The following is a 24,441-nucleotide window of genomic DNA, read 5'->3' on the forward strand; positions in this document are numbered from 1 at the left end:
TCTGTTTTTTTAAATGTGAAATATTCATTAAAAAGTGCTAATGTTTTCATAACATGCATTTTAACAATGAACACAAGTACATTTGAAATGGCAAACTCCGTACTATGCACTACAAACTCAATGAGTATATACTGTGTACTATATACTATTAGTATGGTTAGGATGATTAGGATGATGAGCGTTCCCATTGAAGTATACTTCCAAGTTTTCCAAGATGCAATTCAAATCTACACCGACAAGAACCTAAAGCACACTGAGGCTTAATATCTATAATTTGCCACCTTTGAAAGTTCTGAAAACATTTTAAGCAAGAAAGTGACCAAGTAGAATGTCAACATCTGGTCATTTGATCCATAATCTCGCAGAAACACATTTCATGCTGACATTTCAAAGATTTTTGGTGCTACTGACCAAACTTCCGGTTAACTTCAAAACAAGAGCCTTATTTACTAAACTGTTTGAAAACTAATGAAAGACAAGAAGAGATGATTTTGTTTTGAAAAGAGTATGTTTGATTTTTAGCTTGAAGCTGGTCCCAGGATGATTTTATATCCCGCTTGCATCATGGGGCGGTTGAGTAATGTCCCGATATAGTATACATCTGGGTATTACTTGCATACTCAATATTTTCATACTATCTAATGTGAACACACTACATACTGATTTTGACGTCAAACTTGGTATGATTAGTACTTTATTATGCAATTCCGAACACAGCCCATGTTTTCTTGCGGTTCGATGCGGACAAGGAGGAGAGTGATTCGCTTGACTTCATTTTTGTTCTACTTTGTTCCCGGTATTCCCTGTGATATCAGAATCTAGTAAAAACACTTCTATGTGCGCGTCCAAACAACTCAACATCCCACAATGCAATGCGTGAAAATTTCAAGTGTTTACGATGGAGATAAAAACATATGTTAAGGTTTCATTCTTTCAGACACATTTTTGAGGAACTTTCCTTTGATCTTCTGACATGTTAAGGAAATCAAAGTAAATTTCCTGAAAAATGTGTCTGAATGAGCGAAACCTTAACATATTATTCAAAAAGAAGACAAAATGATTAGATGAATGAAAAGATTTAAAATTAACCTTTTGATCTTTGATTTATCGATCTGCGATAGCGTTCTTGTTCACTTGCGATTTTTCATTTTTTTCTGTATGTTATAGAAGTATTCTTCTCAGGCCTTATTCTAAAGGCAAATCATATTGAGCCCTGGCTGTATCACGCATTTGCATCATTCCCTCTCCCAGGGCTCCCAGAGGCTTTTCTTTTTCAGATACCATTACGAGCCAGAGGCCATAAAGTCTTTAAATGCAGTTACAATAAAACAGCAAATTGCATATTTTATACTCAAGATTTCTGGTAATATATGCTGGGATCTATTGGCCACTGATGGATTATCTATGGCTCATTACGAAGAGGAGGAGAAGATCTCCCTTTTGGGCAGTTGTGGAGCTAACAGAGTGTGATGCACTCCTTTGTTTCCATCTAGCTGACGGCCCGCCTGAATCTACTGGAGGAGGAGAATACATGCTTTGGGACATCGTCCGAGCTCGCGGACTGCCCTTCCTACCCTCTAAGCAGCTGTGATCAGTACCTCCCGATGTACCCGAGCAAAGACGAACAGGTGGCGAGCTCGTACAGCCCATTAGAGGAATCAAGAAGCCACTCCAACATTCAGGATATTCCTTTCCTGAAGGAACCTGTTGTATCCTATGGGAACATTGGGGATCTGCGTGTTGTGCTGAAGGTAAACCCTTGCAAAACAACAGCTGTGTAGCTTATGTTGACATTTGAAGCATTATATCACTGGTTCTCAACCTTTTTGGGGTCGTGAACTCATTTTTAATAGCACAAAGTCATGGCGACCCCATTGACTTTTTCCTTTTCTTCTTCCTAGAATTAGTTGTTTTTGTTTTTTTTATCACGTTTATTAAAAAACCAGGATTAGCGCACAGAGCATGGTTGGGGTCAATTATAATTGTAATCACATAATTGATAATTAATTACAAAAATATAAGTTAATCAAATTTTTTTTAAATATTTTGATCAATTACTAGACATTTTAGGTGACCCCATTTGGATTCGGGGATTCATGACCCCAAGGTTGAATGAAAAACACTGGATTATATGCTTTAAATTTTTTAATATTTGTTAGTTTTTTACCTCCTGACTTGCTACTCTGAGCTTTTACGTATATTATATTATTATTGTTATTATTTAAGGACAAGGAGGATGTCGTGAAAGCAACGTCGGACGACGCCCACAAAGAAGCGCTGACCTTACGCAGCAGTTTTGAAAGGACCATCACCGTTGTCAAGGGCAACTCCAGCTTGGGTTTGTCATAATTTCTCATCGTTCACAGTGGGACTCAAGGCCTAAAAATTTGAATTCACCTCTTGCTCTTGTCTCGTCTGTTTCTAAATGCGAGTTTAACATTGGACACAAAGAGATATTTTCTACTTTATTTTAAAATCCAGAATAGATTATTCCATCGCTGCAGACTGGATTTGCACATCAAAGCCAACCCGAGGGAGTGTTACTGGCTAAGTTTAAACTTTTTTTACAAATTGGTGTTTCAAAGGCACCTTTTAGAATTTTCACTTCTCTTATAACGCTTTGTTGGACGACTTAAAAGGACTGAGGAAAATCTTTAAATATTCTGTACAATGGTTTAGTTTTCTAAATGAATATCTAACTAAATATAGTTAGGAATTAATATTTGTGTTTTATAAGAAAGACTGCCTTTGTTTTTACAGATCAGCTCTCTAAGATAGAGTTGTTCTGGAAAGGGATAGAAACTGTTGACTAAAATATGATAGTTTAAGGTTTCCCTGCTGCAATAATTGTGATAATGTGTTAAAACTCAATATTTCAGACACAAATTACTTTACTAGTGTTTTTACCAGGATCAGATGACAAAAATAGAAGAAAAATAGAGTTGGACAATCTTGAAAACACTGAGGAAATGTCATATCATCACCACAAAACAATAAGAGTCATTAATGTTGTCAATAAATTTTAGGGAGATTTGGACAAAAACTATTCAGGATAAATTCATTCTAATTTAAAAGTTTGGCCTGATGGTGGCGCTAGAGAACGGGTCAATGTTTCATTATCAAGGTGTTATTTGAGTATTGAGTATTAAACAAAGTGTCTGACAAAAAACTTGGTCAATATATTTCTGAAAATCATTTTTGAGAGGCAAATATCCCTGGGGTCAGATTGACCCCAAGGTTTAAATATTTGAGGATAATAGGAGGGTTAAATATATTGTCTATATGTATATATATATATATATATATATATAGACAATTCTACACATTACAGACCTATTGTGCTCTCTACTGCCACCTACAGGTAGTGTTTATTAATTCAAATGATTTAAAGTAATGGTTTTAAAGAGTTTCTGAACTTGTTTTTCATATTCAAGGGATGACAGTGAGCGCCATGAAAGACGGTCTGGGGATGCAAGTGCGTAGCCTGATCCATGGAGGGTCCATTAGCCGCGATGGTCGCCTAGGGGTTGGAGATCTCATCCTGGCAATCAACGGAGAGCCCACCGCCAACCTGAGCAACGCACAGGCACGCGCCATGCTCAGAAGGAACTCTCTGATTGGACCAGAGATGGGGTGAGAATTTCAACAGCTGAAAGCAGCCACGAAATAAATGTATTGTTGCTGAATTCATTTTTTAAAAGCCTGGCTTGTATGTTTCATGTTGGATGTTAGGCTTCAGGCTAAAGCAGAACACGCTTATTGAATTATGAATCAAAAGTGAACATGGCCATGGAGGATTTTAAAACGTGAATCCATGTTTGAAGCCGGTGTCAGTCTTTATAAAGAAGAAAAAGTGAATTATTTGTATATCTGCATAGACAACATGTTTGTATAGTGTTTGTTTGACTAAAAAAAAAAAAAAAAGGCCAGTTGGAAGGCCTGGCTGTAAAACACAGTGTGTTCATTTACAAGTTCTGCATCGCTGAACTAAACTTGGCAGTTTGACAGCTGCGGTGCATAAAAGCCAACTCTTCACATTCTAGATCTGCTTGTGCACCTGAGGACGATCTGTGCCCGTTTTATGTGTGAGTATGACTAACTTCCACGCTGGCGGCGTCTCAGCAAAGGATCTTGGTTTCTTTTTTTTTTCCCCTCCCCTTGTTCTCTTGGTTTGCTGCTGCTGGCCTTCGTAAAGTTTTATCCAGAGAGAGAAAAAAAAGAAGAAAGCATTAGGTGCAAAAAAAAACAAAAAGGTAGTGGTGACGTTGAAATACAATTCATTTCGATGCTGGCATAGTAGATCAATCTATTCTACTGATTAACATTTTGATTTTACTGATTCATTGTATTAACCAAATGCATTAACCCTCCTATTATCCTCAAATATTACTAACACATTTAAAGTGATAGCTAAAACAGCTTGGGGTCAAATTGACCCCAGATGAACACCAATGCGTGCAATGTGTTCAGCACATTGAAAAAGTGTCATCATACTTTTATGCTGAATTAACTGTACCCATCACATTAGGAAAAGTTTTTAAAGATGAAGCACAAAAAAAAGTCAACTATTATTTTTTGAATGATAAACATTGAATGGGGTCAAATTGACCCCATTCAGTGTTTATCACCGTAATTTTACTTAATTGTACCCAAATCGAATTAGGAAAAGTCATGAAATATGAAGCAGAAAAAAAAAAATCAACTGTTATTTTTTGAATGATAAACATTGAATGGGGTCAAATTGACCCCATTCAGTGTTTATCGTCATAATTTTATGCTTAATTAATTGTACCCAAATCATATTAGAAAAAGTTATGAAAGATGAAGCAACAAAAAGTAAAGAAGTGAACTATTATTTTTTTAATGGTAAACATTGAATGGGGTCAAATTGACCCCAAGGATAATAGGAGGGTTAATTGAAAAAAAAAAGAAAAGAAAATAGAGCTCGTAACACATTTATCTGGATAATTCTTGATCGACTGTCACATTTTCACCATCATTAACCTAATGCGTAACTTCTTTTCCCCCTCTCATACTGTGTAACTAACATTATTACAAGCATGCACCTAAAACCTCCCTTTTGTCGTGCATCTCTTTGACATCTCTGCGCTGCTACATCCATCACTGCTGGTTTATCATGTTCCTAATGAACTGACTCATCCATTTCACTTTCGCTGGGATTTGTTTTAATTTCCTCTGCCTGCCTGCATGCCATCATCTCTGGAAGAAAAAAAAAACCCAATGGCCTCATCTGTTAGCGATCTGTCAGCTTATTGCAGATGTGTTAATACCCCCTTGAGAAACGTCCTCTCTCTGAATTGTTTTGCACCGTGTCTGGAGAGTCAGTGTCACGTTTTCTTCTCTGGATATTTTTGGATAGAGATCCTTTAGATTTTAGCACAAGTACGTCACTCAAAAAGGTGACGGAAGACGTGATTTTGCTCAGACAGTTATGAAGGTAAACACCTGTTCCCAAGACTTGTGTTTAATTCGTTGTCATCCCACCTTAGGCTGGTGTTGGGGGAGAATTCCTGCTGAGAATTAGATGAATATAAATCTACTGTATACAGTAAAGGAGTTCCCAGGATGCTTTGCAAATAAAAGATAGGGTCATTGATAAGGTTAATTTTCAGCATAATGTTGGATTATGATGCCATAAAGTGGATTGATGGAGGTGCGTGTTTGTGTGCATGTATTCAGCATCACATACGTTCCTGCTGAGTATCTGGAGGAATACAAGGCGAGCGTAGAGCAAGCCAGAGACAACGTGTTTGATGACGCGGCTTCATCGCCGGCACCAAAGTACGTATTCATGTCACGTGACTTGAGGTCATGGGAATCTGCTGCTGTTGAGCAATATTAAAGTACTCTATTGAATTTTTTCTCGAAGGTGGACAAAAACAAACCTTTAAAAAATTCATTGATAATTGTTCTTTAAATTATTTAATATTTATTTAAAATAACTATTTAATAATTATTTAAAATAATTAATTCATAATTATTTAAAAAAATATAATTGATATTTTTTTTCTTCAATTAATTCACAATTATTTTCAATAATTTATTAATACAATACTTACTCAAAAGAATGTATTCATAATTCTTTAAAATATATATATATATATTTTAAATAATTCATAATTATTAGAAATTATGTATTAATAATTATTCAAAATAATTCATTAATAATTATATATATATTTTTTTTTACAAATGTTACTTTTTTAGATTTGTTAATAATTATATATATATATATATATATATATATATATTTTAAAGGAATTCATTTAGATGGAGGCAATTAACTGACATGCATCAACGTGCATCATTAGTAAGCAATCTCATTAGCTATTTCAATAGGGTAATAAATATGCACAATGTATTGTATATAGCATGGTGTGAGCATTATGTTTTTGTAGAAAAAAAGTTGACTTTGTTGTATGTATAAACAAATGTATGTTTATTTAGATCAGTTAATTTTGATTAACTTGTGATTAAATCAAAGTGATCTATTTAAACATAACTCATAAGTTCATCAATTTGATCTAAGTCAGTGTTTTTCAACTTTGGGGTAGTGACTCCATGTGGAGTCGCCAAGAATTAAAATGGGGTCGCGTAAAATGTCTAGCAATTGGTAAAAATTACTGATAATGGAAAATAATAATAATAATAATAATAATAATAATAATAATAATAATAATAATAATAATGATCGATCTTAAGAAGTAAGAAAGAAAAAAAATCGCAGCCTTTATATATTTAAATAGTAATTGAACAATCTTTTTAAAACTTCACTTTTTCTTATAGATCGGTCTCAAACCTTCCTGAACGTGAGGATGGCGAGGGAGAAGAAAGTTCCTCTTACAATAACTGGAACCTTGCAAGAAAGTAAACACACACACACACACACACACACACACACACACACACACACACACACACACACACACACACACACACACACACACACACACACACACACACACACACACACACACACACACACACACACACACACACACACACACACACACACACACACTTATAGTTGAGTTGAGCAAATGATTTACCTTGAAGTCATGGCCTGATATTGTGCTCTTGTCAGAGTGGAGCTTTTCCGAAAGCCCGGCAAGTCCCTGGGGATCAGCATTGTGGGTGGGCGGGGGATGGGCAGCAGGCTGAACAACGGAGAGGTGATGAGGGGCATCTTCATCAAACACATCCTGGAGGACAGCCCGGCCGGACAGAACGGGACTCTGAAAACTGGGGACAGGATTGTGGAGGCAAGACATTGTTGTTTAAAGTTCTTTCCAACATGGTGTGGATGCTATTTATTCTACCTGTCTTCATTTTGAATCCAACGTGTTCCAGGTGGACGGCGTTGATCTGAGAGACGCGAGTCACGAGGAGGCCGTGGAGGCCATACGAAGAGCTGGCAACCCAGTTTCCTTTTTAGTCCAGAGTATTATTCACAGGCCCAGGGTAAGTCCATATAATAGTTGTAAACTGACTGCCAGTTGCTATAAAAAGGTCACAGTTTCCGTGCCTTGTTTCTCTTTATGTCCACATAGCAACGAGGGCACGTTCGCTCTCTAACTTACACGATCCACGACCACAATCGTTTCTCCGATGTTGCAAAGTCTTGGTGATTTTTTTTTTTTTTTTAGTAGAATGATGACAAACCCTGCAAAGCACAGTAAAAAATTTAGACGGTTGTAACTTTAAAGAGCGATATGATCATACCAACATTGTTGTTTGTAGTTTGAAAGTGGCCGCGGGCTGTTAAAGCATGACTAAGTACTTTCCTGCTGGTTCTGCCTCTGGCTCAGATCAAACCCAGTTTGTCATTTTTTTTTTATATTCTGCCATTTATTAAGTATTTCTACCCAATGATTCTGGTCACACAATAATCATGTGGCAACTCATAATCTTATCTGAAGCTACCATTAGATTAAGAAAAATAAGAAAGGTTGGTTTGTTTTTTGTGACAAATCTCAAGAAAATTGGTAAACTTTATATTATTTGAAAGATTTAGATTTTCCCCTAAAAAATGTCCTAAAACTATTCTTTTTTTAAGTGTTCAAAGCTGGTCCAGTGTTAATTTTGTTGACAAAAAAATGTTGCCGCTTACATATTTTCAAGTGACAATAACAAGACTATGACCAATTAAAAAAAAAAATACATCAACAAAAACAATATCAAAATATGTTCATTTTTCATTGCCTAATTGAAACTATACTATTGGACGAAATCAAATCAGACCTACGTTACTTTTTTGGAAGGTATCCAATCAGAACTACTTTTCTTGCATGGAAGGCGGAACAAGCCTGTACGTGATCTAATAGGAAGTAAGCTGATTGTGTTTGTGGACGTAAGACGCCTCATGTGGTCTTACGCATTGATCATCTGCAGTATTTACCATAGTAGTTTCTGAAATCTAATGTAAACAGTTTTTCTCTAAGTTCCATTCTAAGTGAAAAGTTCACATTTCAAAATAATTTGCAGAAAAATTCCACGTATAGGTCGCTCCACCGTATAAGCTGCGTTCTCAATTTTTTAATGAAAAAAAAAGTAGCAACTTTAGACCTCAGAAAATCTAGTAGTTTGGATTTAGTGTGGTTATTTAAAATATTGAAGTATTTATGTAATTGACTAAAATAATATGTTTCTTAGTTATAGTTTTTGTTAGTGTTTAGTTTAGTTTTTGTCACATCTACGCGTGTGTATTTACAAATGTTACAAACTTATAAACGACTTCCCAAGTAGCTGAAGTCATTTATAAGTTTGTAACGTTTGCAAATACACACACGCGTAGATGTGACAAAAACTAAACGAAACAGTGCCGGTTATATGCAGATGACGTTGTCATTTATGTTAATGGTGAAAAAAAACTCACATCTTCTATTAAAAAGAAATCAGAATGGCTGCAGAGGTCCCAACTGATTCTTAAAGGGGCCATAGGTAGAATTATTGTGAATTTTCAACTTTTGAATCTATCTGAAATACCTAAAATCAAAATTTGAGTGTAAAGAAACATGTCCTTAGCTGTCGTGCTATATGTGATTTTTTTTTTTTTTTTAGATTACATAGTTATAAATACATAAATAAACCTCTAGCACCTTTTTTCCACTGGTTGGGTGAGTATAAGCCTATTTACAGCTTGTCCCTGAACGAGGCGATCTCGTGCGTCAAAGGCTTTTTCTGTCTTTATACAGTTTAATGTAATATTCACTAGCATCACCGCTGTGTACAAGTCCATATTTTCGGCTTGTAGTAATTTGTTAGGTGAAATATACACCAATAGGTAGATAATTTCAAACATATGCGCTAAATAAATTGACGTCACTTCCTTTTCAACTGTTTTTGCTGTTTAGATTTACATCAATAAAATAAAGATCACACACAAACACTATTATTTCTTTTTATTTTTAAGGATAATGATAATAAATGCAAATTTACAATAACAAAAAAATAGGTTTTATCCTATTTAGAAATCAAAAAAACAAGTAATACGCCACCTGGTGGTGGCAGAAATTGTCATGTATCTAAAACAGTGTATGTAATTTTGCAAAAACAAGATTACGCCCCTGTACTGATAAATTATACATCAGTTGAAACAAAATTTAAATACTGAGGAATCACTGTTGACTCTAGATTCAACTTCAAACAGCAAGTAAAAAAGTGACAATGAATAAAATGAAATTCAACTTGTCTAACGTCAATCACATAAGAGACAATTGAACATCAGAGGCAGCACAACTGTGTTTCAATGCAATGATTGTTAAAAGCAACTAAAACTAAGCATTTTAGTCAAAAGACTGACTAAAACTAAATCAAAATTAACACTGGTGCGCAATATTGGAGGTTTCTGTATTTATAAGTATGTCATATATGAGAATGGAGTGTATTTGGTAGATTATTAAGTGCTTCAAACCTGCACTTGTGTCCCCCTGCTGGACCAGCCTGAGTCCACATACAGCCCATCTCCCTCACTTGCTGTAAAGAAATACGCCACCCCTTTCACATGCATGCCACATCACACCTGTCAGGTAATCTGTCTCCCTTTTTTTTGTGTGTCTGGTTTATTCATTGTGCATTAGCTATCCATCACGTCTAATCTTAGCTGTGGTGTCTTCCCTCCTCCTCCCACCTCCTCCCAGTCTGTCTTCTTAACCTCCACTTTGACTTTGATATCGTCATCATTTGTGAGTTTAAGGCAATAAAGACAAAGTAGAATTGGAGGTCCCCTCAGGGAGGAATAGAGATTGAGCTTTTATTTTGTTATGACAGAAGTGCTCCCATATATTTTGTCTAACAGAAATCTAAACGCTAACAACAACTACAACACACACACTGCTTTTCTTTTTACTCTTTCGGCTGGTGATAGTGGAAAGGTATGAAACGCTTAAATTCATTTCTCACTCTATTCTTTATTCTGTTTAACTGCAGGTGTTATTAAAGTTTCATTGTACTTACAAAGTTACCGTGCTCATCATCAGCTACACACTATTAGAGCTACTGCTTTTCACTGCACGGCACGCCATCACGGAGATGGAAAGTTTAAACAAACACCGTCGGCAGCTTCAATGTGTGAGACAAAAAGCTATGGAAATAATAGTGTGCGGATGGCGCTTATTATCAGCTCGACACTTAATCTGAAAGGAGACGTTTGAGTTAAGACTATTTGAAACAAATTACTGTTATTAACTCATGAATGCAGGATTATAAGGCAAACGAGACAAAAAGGCTGCGTCAGTATGAAAAGCAATACGAATTAAAGCTGCAAGCAGCGATGAACGGGCCCTCGCAACCACACGCATGTCGGGAAGTGGCGCACGTTGAGGTGGCAGAAATTTGAGTGTTGAGAACTTTCCTGTAATTTTTTGTGCAAACCAATAGGTGGCGCTACTGACGGTTGATTTTTACAAATAACAGTACTACAGTGCAGGGAAATCCTCAGTGTACTGAAGTAATAGTTCTTCAGTACACTGTTGAATTCTGACATCAAAACTGTAGACAGTGATGATGTCATCAGTGCCAGCTGGGAGCAAATACAATTTTCAAGAGGGCGCCATTGAGTAATTTTGCCATTCACATGTCTAATTCCCCCAAAATATGCGTTCAAATTTTCACGAGTTTTTCAACGTATTGAGCCCCTCAAAAATGCGGTCATTTAGCCGTAAATAAAATAATAATAAAAACGAGGTGCATTACAATCGGGTCCTACAGGTCGTTGTGCGCGGGTCCTAATTACCACAAAATTTTGTGATACAAGCTTCATAAGTCACATTTTGTAGAAAATGCAGTTCTAAACCTCGGGTTGTGATACTCCAATCTATTAACATACAGTATTTGAAGTCTACTAGTAACACAATATTATCTATATTTGGATCAATGACATAGCACAAATATTCTGTCCAACTGCTTTTGTTTTAGTTAAAAAAAGGTTTAAATGCATAAAAAGACACCAAATGTGAATTAATTTAGTATATACAGTATGTGCTCACTTTGATTATTACTATTTTTTATATGTTACTTTTTGTCTTCTTTTTTTACTTTTTTACGTCCTCATGAGTTCTTGGCCAACTTGACAGTTCTGTCGCTTGCTGGTCCCTGGAGAAGAGAGTCCCAGGTGTGGGAAAGCAAAAATGTTCCGTGGACACATTAAAGTGATCAGCATACGCCTCTGAGGAAGACTGACGGTGGACAGTCAAAACATGTCAGGGGATCAAAGTACATTTCCTGAAAAAAGTTGTCTGAATAATTGAAACCTTAACATATTACTGAGTAAATTATTTCTGTAATTTATTCCGTTAATCTTTAAAATTAATCAATTAATCTATTCAAATTGATTTTCTTACCTATTTACAGTAACTTATATTACTGTCCTGTATAAGATTTCAAAGTAGTTCTATATTTATTTCGGCCATAATATTCATGTAAACCTTGCCGATGATGCCCATTTTATGAAATATCATGCGGTGAAATCCTTTTATGTCATTGACCCATTTGCACAATATTTGCTTAAGTACCTGTAGTAAGGTCTACTTACGCATGAGTGCCCAAAAACCTTTACTAGTACAACAACATTTTTGTTTACTCGGACACTCAAAATCTCTCTGCACGTCACTGGTAGACCAGTGACGTGCCGTGACCACTAGGGTTGGGTAGGCACAATTTCATATGTTTCTGCTGGCAAGTGTTAATTCAATTCAATTCATATTAACTTTATTTGTATAAAGCAATTTCCAACAAAGTCATCTCAATGCGCTTAACAAACCCAACAAGACCCACATGAACAAGTATCTAGCCATCTAACAAAATCAACATCGTAAAACACCATAAAAGAAACATAAACAATTATTTAATATAGCCTCCATACTCTCCCAACAAGATGTATCGCATGACACGGCAGCGCATCCGTTGTTTGCGTTGGAAACAGAAAATGAAAACGACAACAACTCAGAACAGCCTCGGTGTTAAGTAACTTAAGTACGTGTATTCCAAATTTGAGCACGAGTCGAGCTTAACTATGGTTGATAACACCAATATCAGATTGATGCCCATTGGCTTTCCATAGTGTAAGCTCCAAAATAATCACCTTCCATTCTATTGCCGCAACTTTCCATTTGTGAAAACACCAGAAATGTGTTGTTAAGTCACTTTGGGAGAGTTTTTTGGGAGAAAACACAAGAAATCAGAATAAGAATAACGTAAAAACACTTTTATCTGCATCCGTCTACTGTACTCCACGTCCTACACTGCAATGCGCAAAACTTATTTGTGTTTCCAGTGGGAAAAGAAACTGCGGTTTTAACCTTTCACATTTTTTTTTTTTTTTTCTCGAGCAAATGATTCATTGATCATTGAGGCCTATACGTGATAAAAAAAAAAATAAAGCTATAAACAAAGCGTCACTGAATTATTATACTGTTGAATCACACCTGTGCATAACTTTAGCCACATCTATCAACCTCTTTAGAACCACTGAGCAGAACATAATGGCAGGCAATGATTATTGTGCTCAGCTCTTGATTTACCAACTGTTCATTGGTATTTTAATGTGCATTTTCATTTGTATTACTGTTGGAAGTCTTGAGTAAGATGGGTTGGATTATTGGAGACATCTGCGCTGTGGTTTTAGTTGGAAATCTAAAAATTAAAAGTAAACAAGAGATTTATTTTAGGCGTTTGGCTGCAGGAGAATAATCTTTCAATTATCTTCCAAACACCAGGGTAAGTCATTTGCATCTTAACTGGAGGAAAAAAAAGAAAAGAAAAGAGGAGTAGAATTAATCAAGGATTTGATTTGATATGTTTGTGCACAGAGCTGTTTACGAGGCTACTGAGGGCCACCAGCAGAGCTCAACTTTTACACTCAAACTCTATTTGTGGAAGCAATGAAAGAGGCATCTGCTCGCCTGAAGGAATCTTTGAGACATTTTACGCAAACTGTTTCAGAAAAGCAATCCTTTTTTTTTTTTTTTTTTTTTTTAAGTTGTCCTCCAGGAAGCATATTTGAATAAAATGACGTGACTCTTTGAAGGCCTCCTGTTCTACGTTGTTCTAAAGAATCTCCATTTTAATAATGATGTGTCATGCCAGGTTGTTGTTTTTGCTTATAGAAGCCACCCGTGCCTCTCCTGCTGGCTAATAGCCAACGTGAGCCGAGCCTTCCCTGCACTAATCAAACACACTTAGTGCCTGCCCTCACCCAGGTTAGAAAGCTCCCGTGTGCGTCTGCTTGCATGTGTGTTTTGTCATGTGGCATGATCCCCGCACTGCATGAGTTACAAACAGTGTGCACATAGAGAAAAAAAAGAAACCCTGCAGGTTGAAATGCTAAGAAAATGTGTTTGTTTTTTTTGTTGTTGCCATAATTCGTAATACATCTGCAATCCTTCGCTCACACAAAAACTCAGGATTTTTCTCTCTCCCCTGCTTAAAATCGCCAAACCCACTGCAATTTCTGAACCAAACAGGTAAATACGGTAGGTTACGTAAGCAGATTAGGGCCAATTTTGCTGTAGAATTGTTTTTTGAGTTGCTCAAAAACAGGATGAGGAAAAATAAAAATTACCCACCTGTGAGTTTGTTGCAAAAAGCACTTCCCATTTTGGATAAAACTAAATAAAAAGAACAACATTTTCTACAATCGACCGACTACAGATGCGGATTAGGGCCAATTTTGCTGTAGAATAACTTGAGGTGCTCAAAAACTGTAAAAGAAAAATAAAAACCCACGTGTGAGTTTGTGGCAAAAAGTACTGTCCCTTTTAGATAAAACTAAATAAAAAGAACAACATTTTCTACAATCTACCTATTACAACGCTGTGTTTATGAGCTAAAAAAGAAAAAAAAAAACATCTTTGTTATTAAACCCAACTCTGAAGTATAGTTTAACATCATCGATAAAGAGCATTTTGTAAACGCCAGGATCTGCTGTTTGTTGTCATGATAGGGTGACCATATTTTGATTTCCAAAAAAAGGACACTTGGTCCGACCTCGGCATGCTCAAAAAGTACTCAACATTTTCTCGAATCTACCTTGTAACAGCAAAATACAATATAGTAGATAAATAAGTTGTTATTGTCCATAGGTTTGAAGATTTGAAAATGAATTTTTCTTTATAACAAAGACTGAAATCAGTGGTGACTCAAGACAGTCACTTTCATTATGCATTATAATAATCTCATATAAACCTTTTTAAAATCTCTCAATCATTGCAACAATAGGAGAAGGCAGTGGCTATCCGTACGGTTGCTGCATCAATATACTGACATTCTATCCGTACACAGCGCCCCTATTTGGTCAGTTTAGGTCACGTGATAGGTCAGTCATTGGTCAGTTTAGGTCTTGTGACTAAGACTAATGCCTGACCCTAAAAATTGTTGCGATGTTGGGTTGTAACCTAAACCTAACCCGAAGACCGGGGGTTGTCTGTACGGCAACCGTACAAATAGACACTTTCATATGAAAAACATTGCCTCCTAGAAATTTAAATCATAACAAAAAACTCAAGGCTTACAGAACATTAAATAATCCTTAAATATATACTTCTATAAATATTTTTTTTTGTATTAAATCCACCGCTATTTGGTCTCCTTTGATCTCTCTTTCTTGGACTTTGATCCTCTTTCTCTTTTCCTCGTGTGTGACGATTTCATCAAAACAAAGCAGCGTTTTTTTAATGATTCCGTCGTGTGTGAGTAAAATTACCGTAATGAACCATGTTGGCTTTAAAGAGCAACCTTTCAACTGGTAGAATTTCTCAGATAGAGCAAATATTAGAATAGTTACAGTCTGAAATTAACGTGTTCTCGAGATGCATTCAGGGTCCCTGGGAAACCAGGACCATTTCATTAATTTGTAAAATATCCCTGGACAAGACGTGAAAAAAGGACATGTCCGGGTAAAACCAGGTGTATGGTCACCCTACATATGGTGAATTGGACTTAGTCAGTTAGCAGCCTTCGACTTTTATTACGATAGTTTATTTTTTTGAGTTCGTATTTGAAATTTCGACTTTAATCTAATTTTTTCCATTTTAATATCGACATATTTCAACTTCAATCTTAACATTTCAACTTTATTCTGGACATTTTCGACTTTATTCTTGATTGTCCCTTATCTGCTTCTGTAGTTGGGTAGAAATAGATGTTTTCTTTTTATTTAGTTTTGATTCGTTTCAAACTCACAGGCTGTTTTTTTTTTGTATTTATTTTTCTTTAACAGTTTTTGAGCAGCAAACAAAGAGCTACATCCGCTGTGAGCACAGAGCAGTAAAAAAAAAAAAAAAGAAAAAAAGTAGAGATAAAGGCAACCGAAGCATGCAAAAAGAGAGAGATTGAAAAAAGGCACGTGTGAAATGAAAGAGATTAGTTACCCATCAGAATCTATTCATGGCTGCTTGCTCAGGACACCCGCCTGCATCTAAAGCTTCTGATTGCTCTCCAAAAGTCTACCAATGCTCACAGACTTTATCTACCCCCCCACCCCCCCAATAGCTTATCACATCAGGGCACTATTTGGAAGCGTAGAATAAGAAGCCTCATGCTATTGGATTTCTAATGGACTCTTTATTTCACTTTTATCGTGTGCACATGCATGTCAGGGGCCTATATTCTCTCTAAGCATGTCTTTTTTTTTTTTTTTATTCCTCTGCCTATTATTTGACGCTTTGACTTAAAGTGCTTTTTTTTTATTTTTCCTCCAGTCCACAGTGCTTTTGAAAGGCAATTTTTCCTCAATCGTCGCTAACACGAGACAACTTAATTAGACAGATGGCTGCGGGTAAAAACACTGACGCGTGGAGATTTTTAGTGTTGCAAAAATTTTATTTTTTTGCATCAGAAATGCTTTTTGCAGGTCAGGGAGAAGCATGGATGGACATGTGGTCCAGGCTCATCAAATCTTTGTTTGGCATGTTAGGATGGGAATGCAGCTCAGTTTAAGTTTCAAATTAGTTGAAGAGTTTTTTTTTTTTTTTTTTATATTAATGCATAAGGGTCATTCCATGTCATTTCAACTAAGGTCTTCAAGAATTCTGACATTTCTACGAATTGTTTATTATTTTATTGAATATTCAATAGGCACATATAGTTGAATTGGAATTGGATTTTCACACATTCTTAGTTTTCTTCCATTTTCAGCTTCCAATATCTCAGGAACTGGCCTCATGTAAAATATTTTCAATATTTGCAAGTGGTGAAATGCCCCAAAGTAAGGATCCAAAAGAAAAATTGCTTTATACTATAAATTATTTTTTTTCTTCCTATATTCCCAAATGCAGTTATGGGCCAATGAAAATAGTTTTAAAAAAAAAAAAGTATTTTTTTGGATTTCACCTGCCACCCAAGAACCAATGCATATATGTGACTAATCATTAGTGATTTAAACAGTCAGTGTACATAGCTACAAGCTACTCAAATTACAGGGAGCTGAGTCATACGTAAAGCTGTTTACTGAAGGCCCAAACATGTTCGAGCCCCAAACCCAGACAATTTTTCCAATTTTGAGGGGCTGGCATGTCCACCAGACAGTATGTGAAGCAGATGTTCTTGTACATTCTGAGACAGTAAGTGGAGCTGTATTACGATACCAAATGTCAGTTTTCTACGTGGTGTAGTTCCTGAGATATTGGAAGCTAAACATGACAGAAAAATAAGGACAGTGGAAGTTGTGCAGATTCCTATGGTTCTACGCTATCTTAAAATACCTTTCCGTACATGACTCAATGTTGTTTAGAAAACAAACAAAAAAAATGTGTTTACCAAGTGTTGTAGAGGAGAGTGATTTCCCTTCCCGTCTGCTTTGAATCCAGTCATCAGCAACAGACTCCAGCGAAGAGCGAGCCGCCGCACTATCTAAGGAGATCAAGGACAAGGTTAGTGTTTCCAGTCCTCCTACAGTGAGTGTTTGTCACTGGTTCAAAGGCACGTTCCTCCTGCTACACCAGGTGACAAGTGACAATGAAAATGAAAACGTACGTCATCGTTTGGATGTTAAGCTAACACAACAAAACTGACTCAAGAACATGATGTTAGAGTAGCTCAGGCTCCACCGAGCAAAACATACAGTATGAGCTTGTATGCTTTATATTAGGGAGAAATGATTGTTCTTGTGAAATAATATGAAATAGAAATAAGCAATTCAAAAAGACTAAAAGGAAAATAATTGATTTTGATTACCTTAAAAAAAAAAAACCTACTTTATTTGATTTTTTTTTTTTTAATTAAATGAAATATTGTGCTTTAAATAATACAAAGCCACTGACTGTTTTAAGTTTAGATAAAAGACATTACACTGTTTTTATTTTTTTTTTAATTTCAAATTGTATTTATTTATTGTTATTTTTCTATTTTTTAGAAATTAAATGAATTTTTTTTAAAAAAAAAGCAAAGAAAACAAAGCCACCGACTGTTTAAAGTGTAGATAAAAGACTTTTGCATTAAAAAAAAAATCCCTTCAAAATAGAAGAAAGTTGTGCTAAACTATTCCTATATTATGCATATTTTTACAGAAGCACTTTTCATATTGCGGCCATGTCACAAAGACTATAAGGAAAATATTTTGATTACCTTAAATGAAATTTAAAAAAAAAAAAACGTGCTTTTAAGAAAACAAAGACACCGACTGGTTTAAGTGTAGATAAAAGACATTGCACTGTTTTACATTTTTTTTTAAAAAACCCTTCAAAATAAAAGAAAGTTGCACTAACCTTTTCCTATATCATGCATATTCCCACTGAAACACTTTTAATATTACAACCATGTCACAAAGACAATTAATTTTGATTACCTCAGAAATATTGTACTTTATTTTTTATTTTATTTTGTTTTATTTTTTATTTATTTTTATCTCGTTTTTTTCCTTAAATGAAATGAAATTATATTTTTTTAAAAAATACCTTTTGCTTTAAAGAAAACAAAGCCACCGACTGTAAAGTGTAAATAAAATACACTACACTGTTTTACATTTTCAAAAAGTCCCTTCAAAATAAAAGAAAGTTGTAATTATCCACCATTACATATATTTCTACACTTTTTATATTGCGACCATCTTCACCACACCTCTGTCTGGTAGCTTTAGATATTTGTGTTTCTTCTAAAGTTGTTGCCCTCTTTCTCTCCTCTGTAGGAGGCTGACAGTCACAGTAGACTTGTCCTCCGCCTCTCTCCAACTAACCCTTTCACTCCTACCCCGTTTAAGGTTTGTGGGTGTGTCGTGCTTTCCACCTTCTCCTTTTTCTACGTGTGCTTGTGCAAATGTTTCTATCCGTACACAACTAACATCTGTCTGTGCTCTTTATTGTGGTGAATTCTGACTTTTATTTCCCTCTTTTCTTGTAATTTAATTAAAACGGTTGCACAGTTAGTGCTAAAGCCACCTGTTTACAAAAAAAAAAAAAAAAAAAAAAATGCAGATTCTTTCTCCTATCAATTTACTTTATAAAAAAAGATTTATTAAGGTTTTTCTTCAGGTAAGTAAAATATGTTTTCTGCTGGAAAAACTCATGCAAAGAATGTGAGTTCAAGCTTGTGTGTTTGTTTTTATATTTAATTATTTTTAACCCTCCTTTTACCCTTTAGGTCAATTTGACCCCATTCAATGTTTATCATTAAAAAAAAATAGTATTTTTTTTTTTGTTGCTTCATTTTAATTTGATGGGTACAATTGATTAGGCCTAAAATTATCATGATAATATTCAATGTGCTGAAGCATATTACGCGCATTGGTGTCCTTCTGAGGTCAATTTGACCCCAAGCCGTTTTAACTACAGTATGTAAAACTTGTCTGTTTTACAATATCCTCATTTTGGAACAGCTCTTTCACAGTGAAAGTGAATAATTAGACGATGTGTCTGAGACAGAGGACTTTATAGTGAATAGCCACAAATATGTTACAAAGGAGATAACATCAATCAATATGGGGTCATTCTGTCAGAGTCATGAATGTGCACCCCAAATTAGAAAATGTTTGGAAGTAAGACTTTCAAGATTTACTAACTCTAAAACTAAAAGTTTGGCCTGATGGTGGCGCTAGAGAACAGGTCAAGGTTTCATTATCAAGGGGTTATTTATGTATTCAACAAATAAACAAAACGCTTGACACAAAAACTTGTAAAACATCCCTGGGGTCAGATTGACCCCAAGGGTAAAATGTGTTAGTAATATTTGAGGATAATAGGAGGGTTAAAAAATTAAATAAAAATAAAAAAAGTTTGGCTAACTGGCATGTGCGTCATGTGACAGCTGGCGACGCGTGAAGCAGCCAAGGCGTCCCCCAGCAGCAGCGTTCTCGCTCTGCCGGTGGTGCCTCACGTCGGCGAGACTGACACGGACACGCTGACAGAGATTCCAGACGAATCCGCGGAGGACGAGGAAAGGAACGAGGAGGGAGAGGAAGAGGCGGAGGACGAATACGGCTATAGCTGGAGTGAGTTCTGAAGTCAGAAACTAGAATAAAGGGTCATTCCATGTCATTTCAAAAATGGCCCACGCACTTCAGTCTAAAAAATTCTGAAAATTTCACCAATTGTTTTATGATTATTCAATAGCCACACTGTACATTTTTAGTTTGATTGGATGAACACTTTTTGAGATATGGACAATTTAGTGAGGGGGGTATGTGTGTGTCGATTGTTTATTTTTCTTCTATTTTCAGCTTCCAATATCTCAGGAACTACATCACGTAGGAAACTGACATTTGGTATAATAATAATACAGCTCCACCTACTCTCGGAATATACAACAATATCTGCTATACATCCTACCTGGTGGACATGCCAACCCCTCAAAATTGATAAAAAGTTTTACGGGGTTTGGGGCTCAAACATGTTTGTGCCTTCAGTAAACTTTTTTTTTTATTGGCCCATAACTGCATGTGGGAATGTAAGAAATAATCTGAACTCCTTTTTTAATTTATGGTATAAATATGGTCCTTTCTTGGGATATAAAACATTATGTAACTTCTTCATTTTTATTTTGGACCCCAACTTTGGGTTATTTCACGACTTACAGATATTGAAAATCCTTTACATGAGGCCATTGTAGCTTGCCTCTGTGTCTTATAATCCATTGTTATTAGTTTTTCACGTATATTTACAGTAATTATGTATTTTTAAGGAAAAACACCCCCTAAAAAAATGAGAAAATGTAGAACATGAAAAATGTGTTCATAATTAATTTTTTTTCTGATGCAATGGTTTTCATAATTTTTTATGTTACTAATGGCAAACAAAGATGTCCTGAAAATGTGTTGAAATAACATGGAATAACCCTAAATTAAAAAAAAGAAGAGATGAGTGTATATATATACACAAATAAAAACAACAAAAATGACTAGAAAACTGCAAGAAATTGAATAATGTAAATTTACCAACAATACTGTTGCTTGCAGCATTATCAAACTGCCACAAGAGGGTGTTACAGTGACATATTTGACCTGTCAAGGTTGAGCTCAGAGTTTAAAAGCAAAGCAACCAGTTATAGTTTCAAAACAAAGCTCCCCAAATGTTGCTCGAGGTTTAAAGAAGAGATAAAACACAATCAGCCATGGAGCAGCTGGAGCTACATCAGTGTGTGTGTGTCAGAGATAGGCAGAGTCCATTCATCAGCTTTCAAACTCTCCATCTCAATCTCCCCCAGCAGAGACAGCAGAGGCAGTGATAGAGAGCTAAAAACAAAAGAGGAGAGGTAAAAGATGACGCCCAATAAGTAAAAAACGTACCAAACTGACATTTCAAGGTTTTTTTTTTTTTTTTTTGGTTTTAAGTCGGGCTGCACGATTATTTGGATCAATATTGTAATCACAATTACTAATCATGATTATTCATCATGTTAGGAAAAAAAAACTGTCTTTTTATTTAACTTTTTTTTAAACAATCAATATATATATATATATAAAAAAAAAACAAGGCCGAAAACCCAATAAAATATTTTGAAAATTATTAGTCCCATTGCATTTATGGCTCTGAATGTAACCTCATCAAAATAAAAAATGCAATTAAAAATATGAAAATATTGATTTAGCAGTATATTATATTAAATAAAATAAATAAAAATGTTTAACTCATACATTAAATAATAAGGTACAGGTCTATAACTGCTGCTAGAACAGAGTCAAATTAAATATGTTCTCTCGTTAAAACACAAAGTGCATTGAAGTCAGAGAACGTGTGCATCTCCAAGACGTACACGCTCTGTGACTTAATCATGTGACTACTGACAACCCCAGTATTCAGCCTAGTGGTTGACTGACTACTGGGGTTAAGTGATATACATTAGATCCCCCATTTTAAATGTAAAAATTGCAGACGATTAGGTTAATTTATTTGTGGCGGCCCCAACAACATAGTATTTGAGGTTTATTTTCGCAAACTCACCTTTTTTCTGGAGTTTTAGCCCTCTGAAAATTCCCTTTAATGACGCTTCTATAAACAGGCTGTTTTGGGGCCTTCATGCATATTCATGAGTAGGCGTGTCTGTAGACGCTGACTTCATGCCTCGCTCTTGCGAGGGAGATCAGTGATCACTAAAGCCATTTTCTTTTGCTTGTTATTGTTTGCAGCCAAAAAACTGCACATTACAGTAAAACACATGGCTATTTAAGCAGCTGTTGTGATTGTGAGTCCGTCTCAGCGCTGCTCCACTGCTGTGTGTTTATCACAGCAGCAGCAGCAGTGGAGTCAGTCATCTGTTTCAAACACTCACCAGAGTGTTAAGCTGCTAAGTCACTTTCTTCTCCTCCTCATCTCTATTGACCACAGGAATAGTGCATTTAAGGTGATAATCATTTGTTTTGTCCAACTGCTCTGTCACATTGTGTCAAAAACATATCAGATCACGATACGATGTGGTGTAACGGCTACTAAAAATGAAACTGCTCCTTGGGCGCTACACCGTGGCTGACTTTTTACAAAATGTGGAATAACAAGAACTTTTTCAACTTTGGCCCTCTGAATGAGGCTAAAGGGATGTAGCAAAACCATTATAAAGAGATTTTTTTCATAATACCGCCTTTAAGACTAACCTTTAACGGCTTCGTCCACCACTGTGTGCCTTTTTTAGAAAATATAATCCAGCGCTATGGCAGCCTCCCAGGCGTCCTACACATGATCGAGCTGGAGAAGGGCAAGACGGGCCTGGGCCTCAGCCTGGCAGGAAACAGGGACCGCTCCTGTATGAGCGTGTTCGTGGTGGGGATCGACCCAGACGGGGCCGCTGGCAGGGACAGGAGGATGGTGGTTGGGGATGAGCTGCTCGAGGTAAACACATTAGCGGAAAAATCTGGTTATTTGTCAGGTAACCCAACTTTGAAATGCTTTTATTGCTGATGTTTGATTGGTTAGATCAACGGACAGGTGCTACACGGCCACAGTCATCAGAATGCATCGTCCATCATCAAGAGCTCGCCATCTAAAGTCAAAATCATCTTTGTCAGGTACGACTTCATAGGTCACCAACCTCTTTCTGAAACCGTGAGTTACTTCAGAGTTACTGAATAATCCAAAGGGCTACCAGTTTGATACACACACTTTAAGTAGAGGGAAAGATAATGTAGAAAGACTTTGCTACTTAAAAAGTTAGGAAATACTTAAATTTCAACATGCAATTCTTTATTTATCTTTAATTTATGCAATTGGTTCATTTTCAAATGATCACTTCTGAAACATTTCATTGGGAATCATCATGTTTCTGTTTTACTAGCCACTAACTACTATTTTACTAACAGAAGCATGTTCTTACAATTTAACAATTATGTAGAATGTTATAAAACGCTACTTAATTTTTTAAAAATCAAAATATAAACACTAAATCTGCAGCATCTTTAATAAAATCATATCGGCGATACTTAAACACATTTGTCTCAAGGTTTCAGTGTAAATAAACATTTAAGGATAGTTAATTTAATACAAAAATGTGTTAAGTGCAGCAGTATTTAACTCTACTAAAGATCTGACTACATCTGTCATCTGAATTTATCTTTGTGAGTTTGAAGACTGGTAAATTTGTTAGAACAGGCCTGAGGGCACCTCACATAGTCCATGCGGGCTACTCGGGGGCCGCGGGCACCATGTTGGTGACCCTTGCTCTTGTCTTTCTTTGTTCAAAATACACAAAGTAGGATGTAATGCTACATATTGTCCATTAGAGGGAGCTGGTGTTATTTCAGGCTGCTTTAAGGCAAACTTTTAGGGACAACTGGAAAAGAAAAAAAAAAAGCAACTGTCACTAAAAAAACAAAAAATATTACAATTGTAGAACACTTTTTTAAAAATCATTTGGTTATTTATTTTATTATTTTTAGTCTTAATCTTTATTTGTCTTTATTTTTTGTCTTTTTTTTTTTAATAATTATTATTCTCACTAGTTTTAGAGAAAAAAACGCTTCTTAACTCCACCTGTCACAGATAAAAATTTTAAAAAAAACAACAACAAAAACACAGGACTGAAAAAAAAAATTAAGACAAAAAAACAAAAACAAAAGAAGATTAAGACAAAAAAAAAGACCAAAAAAAAGAGAATTGAAAAAATATTAAGACTAAAAAAAACATGTTCTACAATTGTGATTTTTTTTACATTCAACATGTTAACAAAACAGAAATTCTTAAAATGTGCTCCGTGTTACATACCTTTACAGATATTAAATGCCAATGATTTATTTTGTTTGTGACTAATGTTTGTCAGTAATGTTAGATTTGAATCTTTATTCGTCCTCTAAAATCCACACTTTGCTGCTGCCACATTTAATGTGTGTAACCAGACACATGTGACCTTTACACTTCCCTCAGTCTTTGCTGGGATCCCTCTACTTAACCCCCACATTTAGCTCACATCCCCTTTCCTGACCTCCCTGAAAGACACACTGTCATCAGCCGGCGTAAATCAATGTGCCGCCGTCGTGCAGGGGAGCGGCGACTGTTTTACGTGAGTTAT

The 24,441-nt window shown here is 35.7% G+C and overlaps 1 protein-coding gene across 8 annotated transcripts in view; it reads left to right on the forward strand.

Moving 5' to 3' along the window:
- Positions 1-24,441, forward strand: part of mpdz (multiple PDZ domain crumbs cell polarity complex component) — a 72,280-nt gene that overhangs the window by 30,460 nt on the left and 17,379 nt on the right. For 4 of the 8 annotated variants that reach the window (XM_028474674.1, XM_028474675.1, XM_028474679.1 and 1 more), the window contains 14 exons: positions 1,494-1,751; positions 2,227-2,338; positions 3,435-3,633; positions 4,044-4,085; positions 5,701-5,802; positions 6,808-6,888; positions 7,106-7,283; positions 7,372-7,482; positions 13,626-13,718; positions 17,325-17,387; positions 18,641-18,712; positions 19,756-19,939; positions 22,573-22,769; positions 22,854-22,945. In XM_028474674.1, coding sequence (XP_028330475.1) covers positions 1,494-1,751; positions 2,227-2,338; positions 3,435-3,633; positions 4,044-4,085; positions 5,701-5,802; positions 6,808-6,888; positions 7,106-7,283; positions 7,372-7,482; positions 13,626-13,718; positions 17,325-17,387; positions 18,641-18,712; positions 19,756-19,939; positions 22,573-22,769; positions 22,854-22,945 — 1,784 coding nt within the window. The remainder of the gene's footprint in view (positions 1-1,493; positions 1,752-2,226; positions 2,339-3,434; positions 3,634-4,043; positions 4,086-5,700; positions 5,803-6,807; positions 6,889-7,105; positions 7,284-7,371; positions 7,483-13,625; positions 13,719-17,324; positions 17,388-18,640; positions 18,713-19,755; positions 19,940-22,572; positions 22,770-22,853; positions 22,946-24,441) is intronic. The other 4 variants (XM_028474677.1, XM_028474678.1, XM_028474676.1 and 1 more) reach the window with 4 other exon arrangements.

This window comes from Gouania willdenowi, chromosome 18 (assembly GCF_900634775.1).
Source record: "Gouania willdenowi chromosome 18, fGouWil2.1, whole genome shotgun sequence".
NCBI lineage: Eukaryota > Metazoa > Chordata > Actinopteri > Blenniiformes > Gobiesocidae > Gouania > Gouania willdenowi.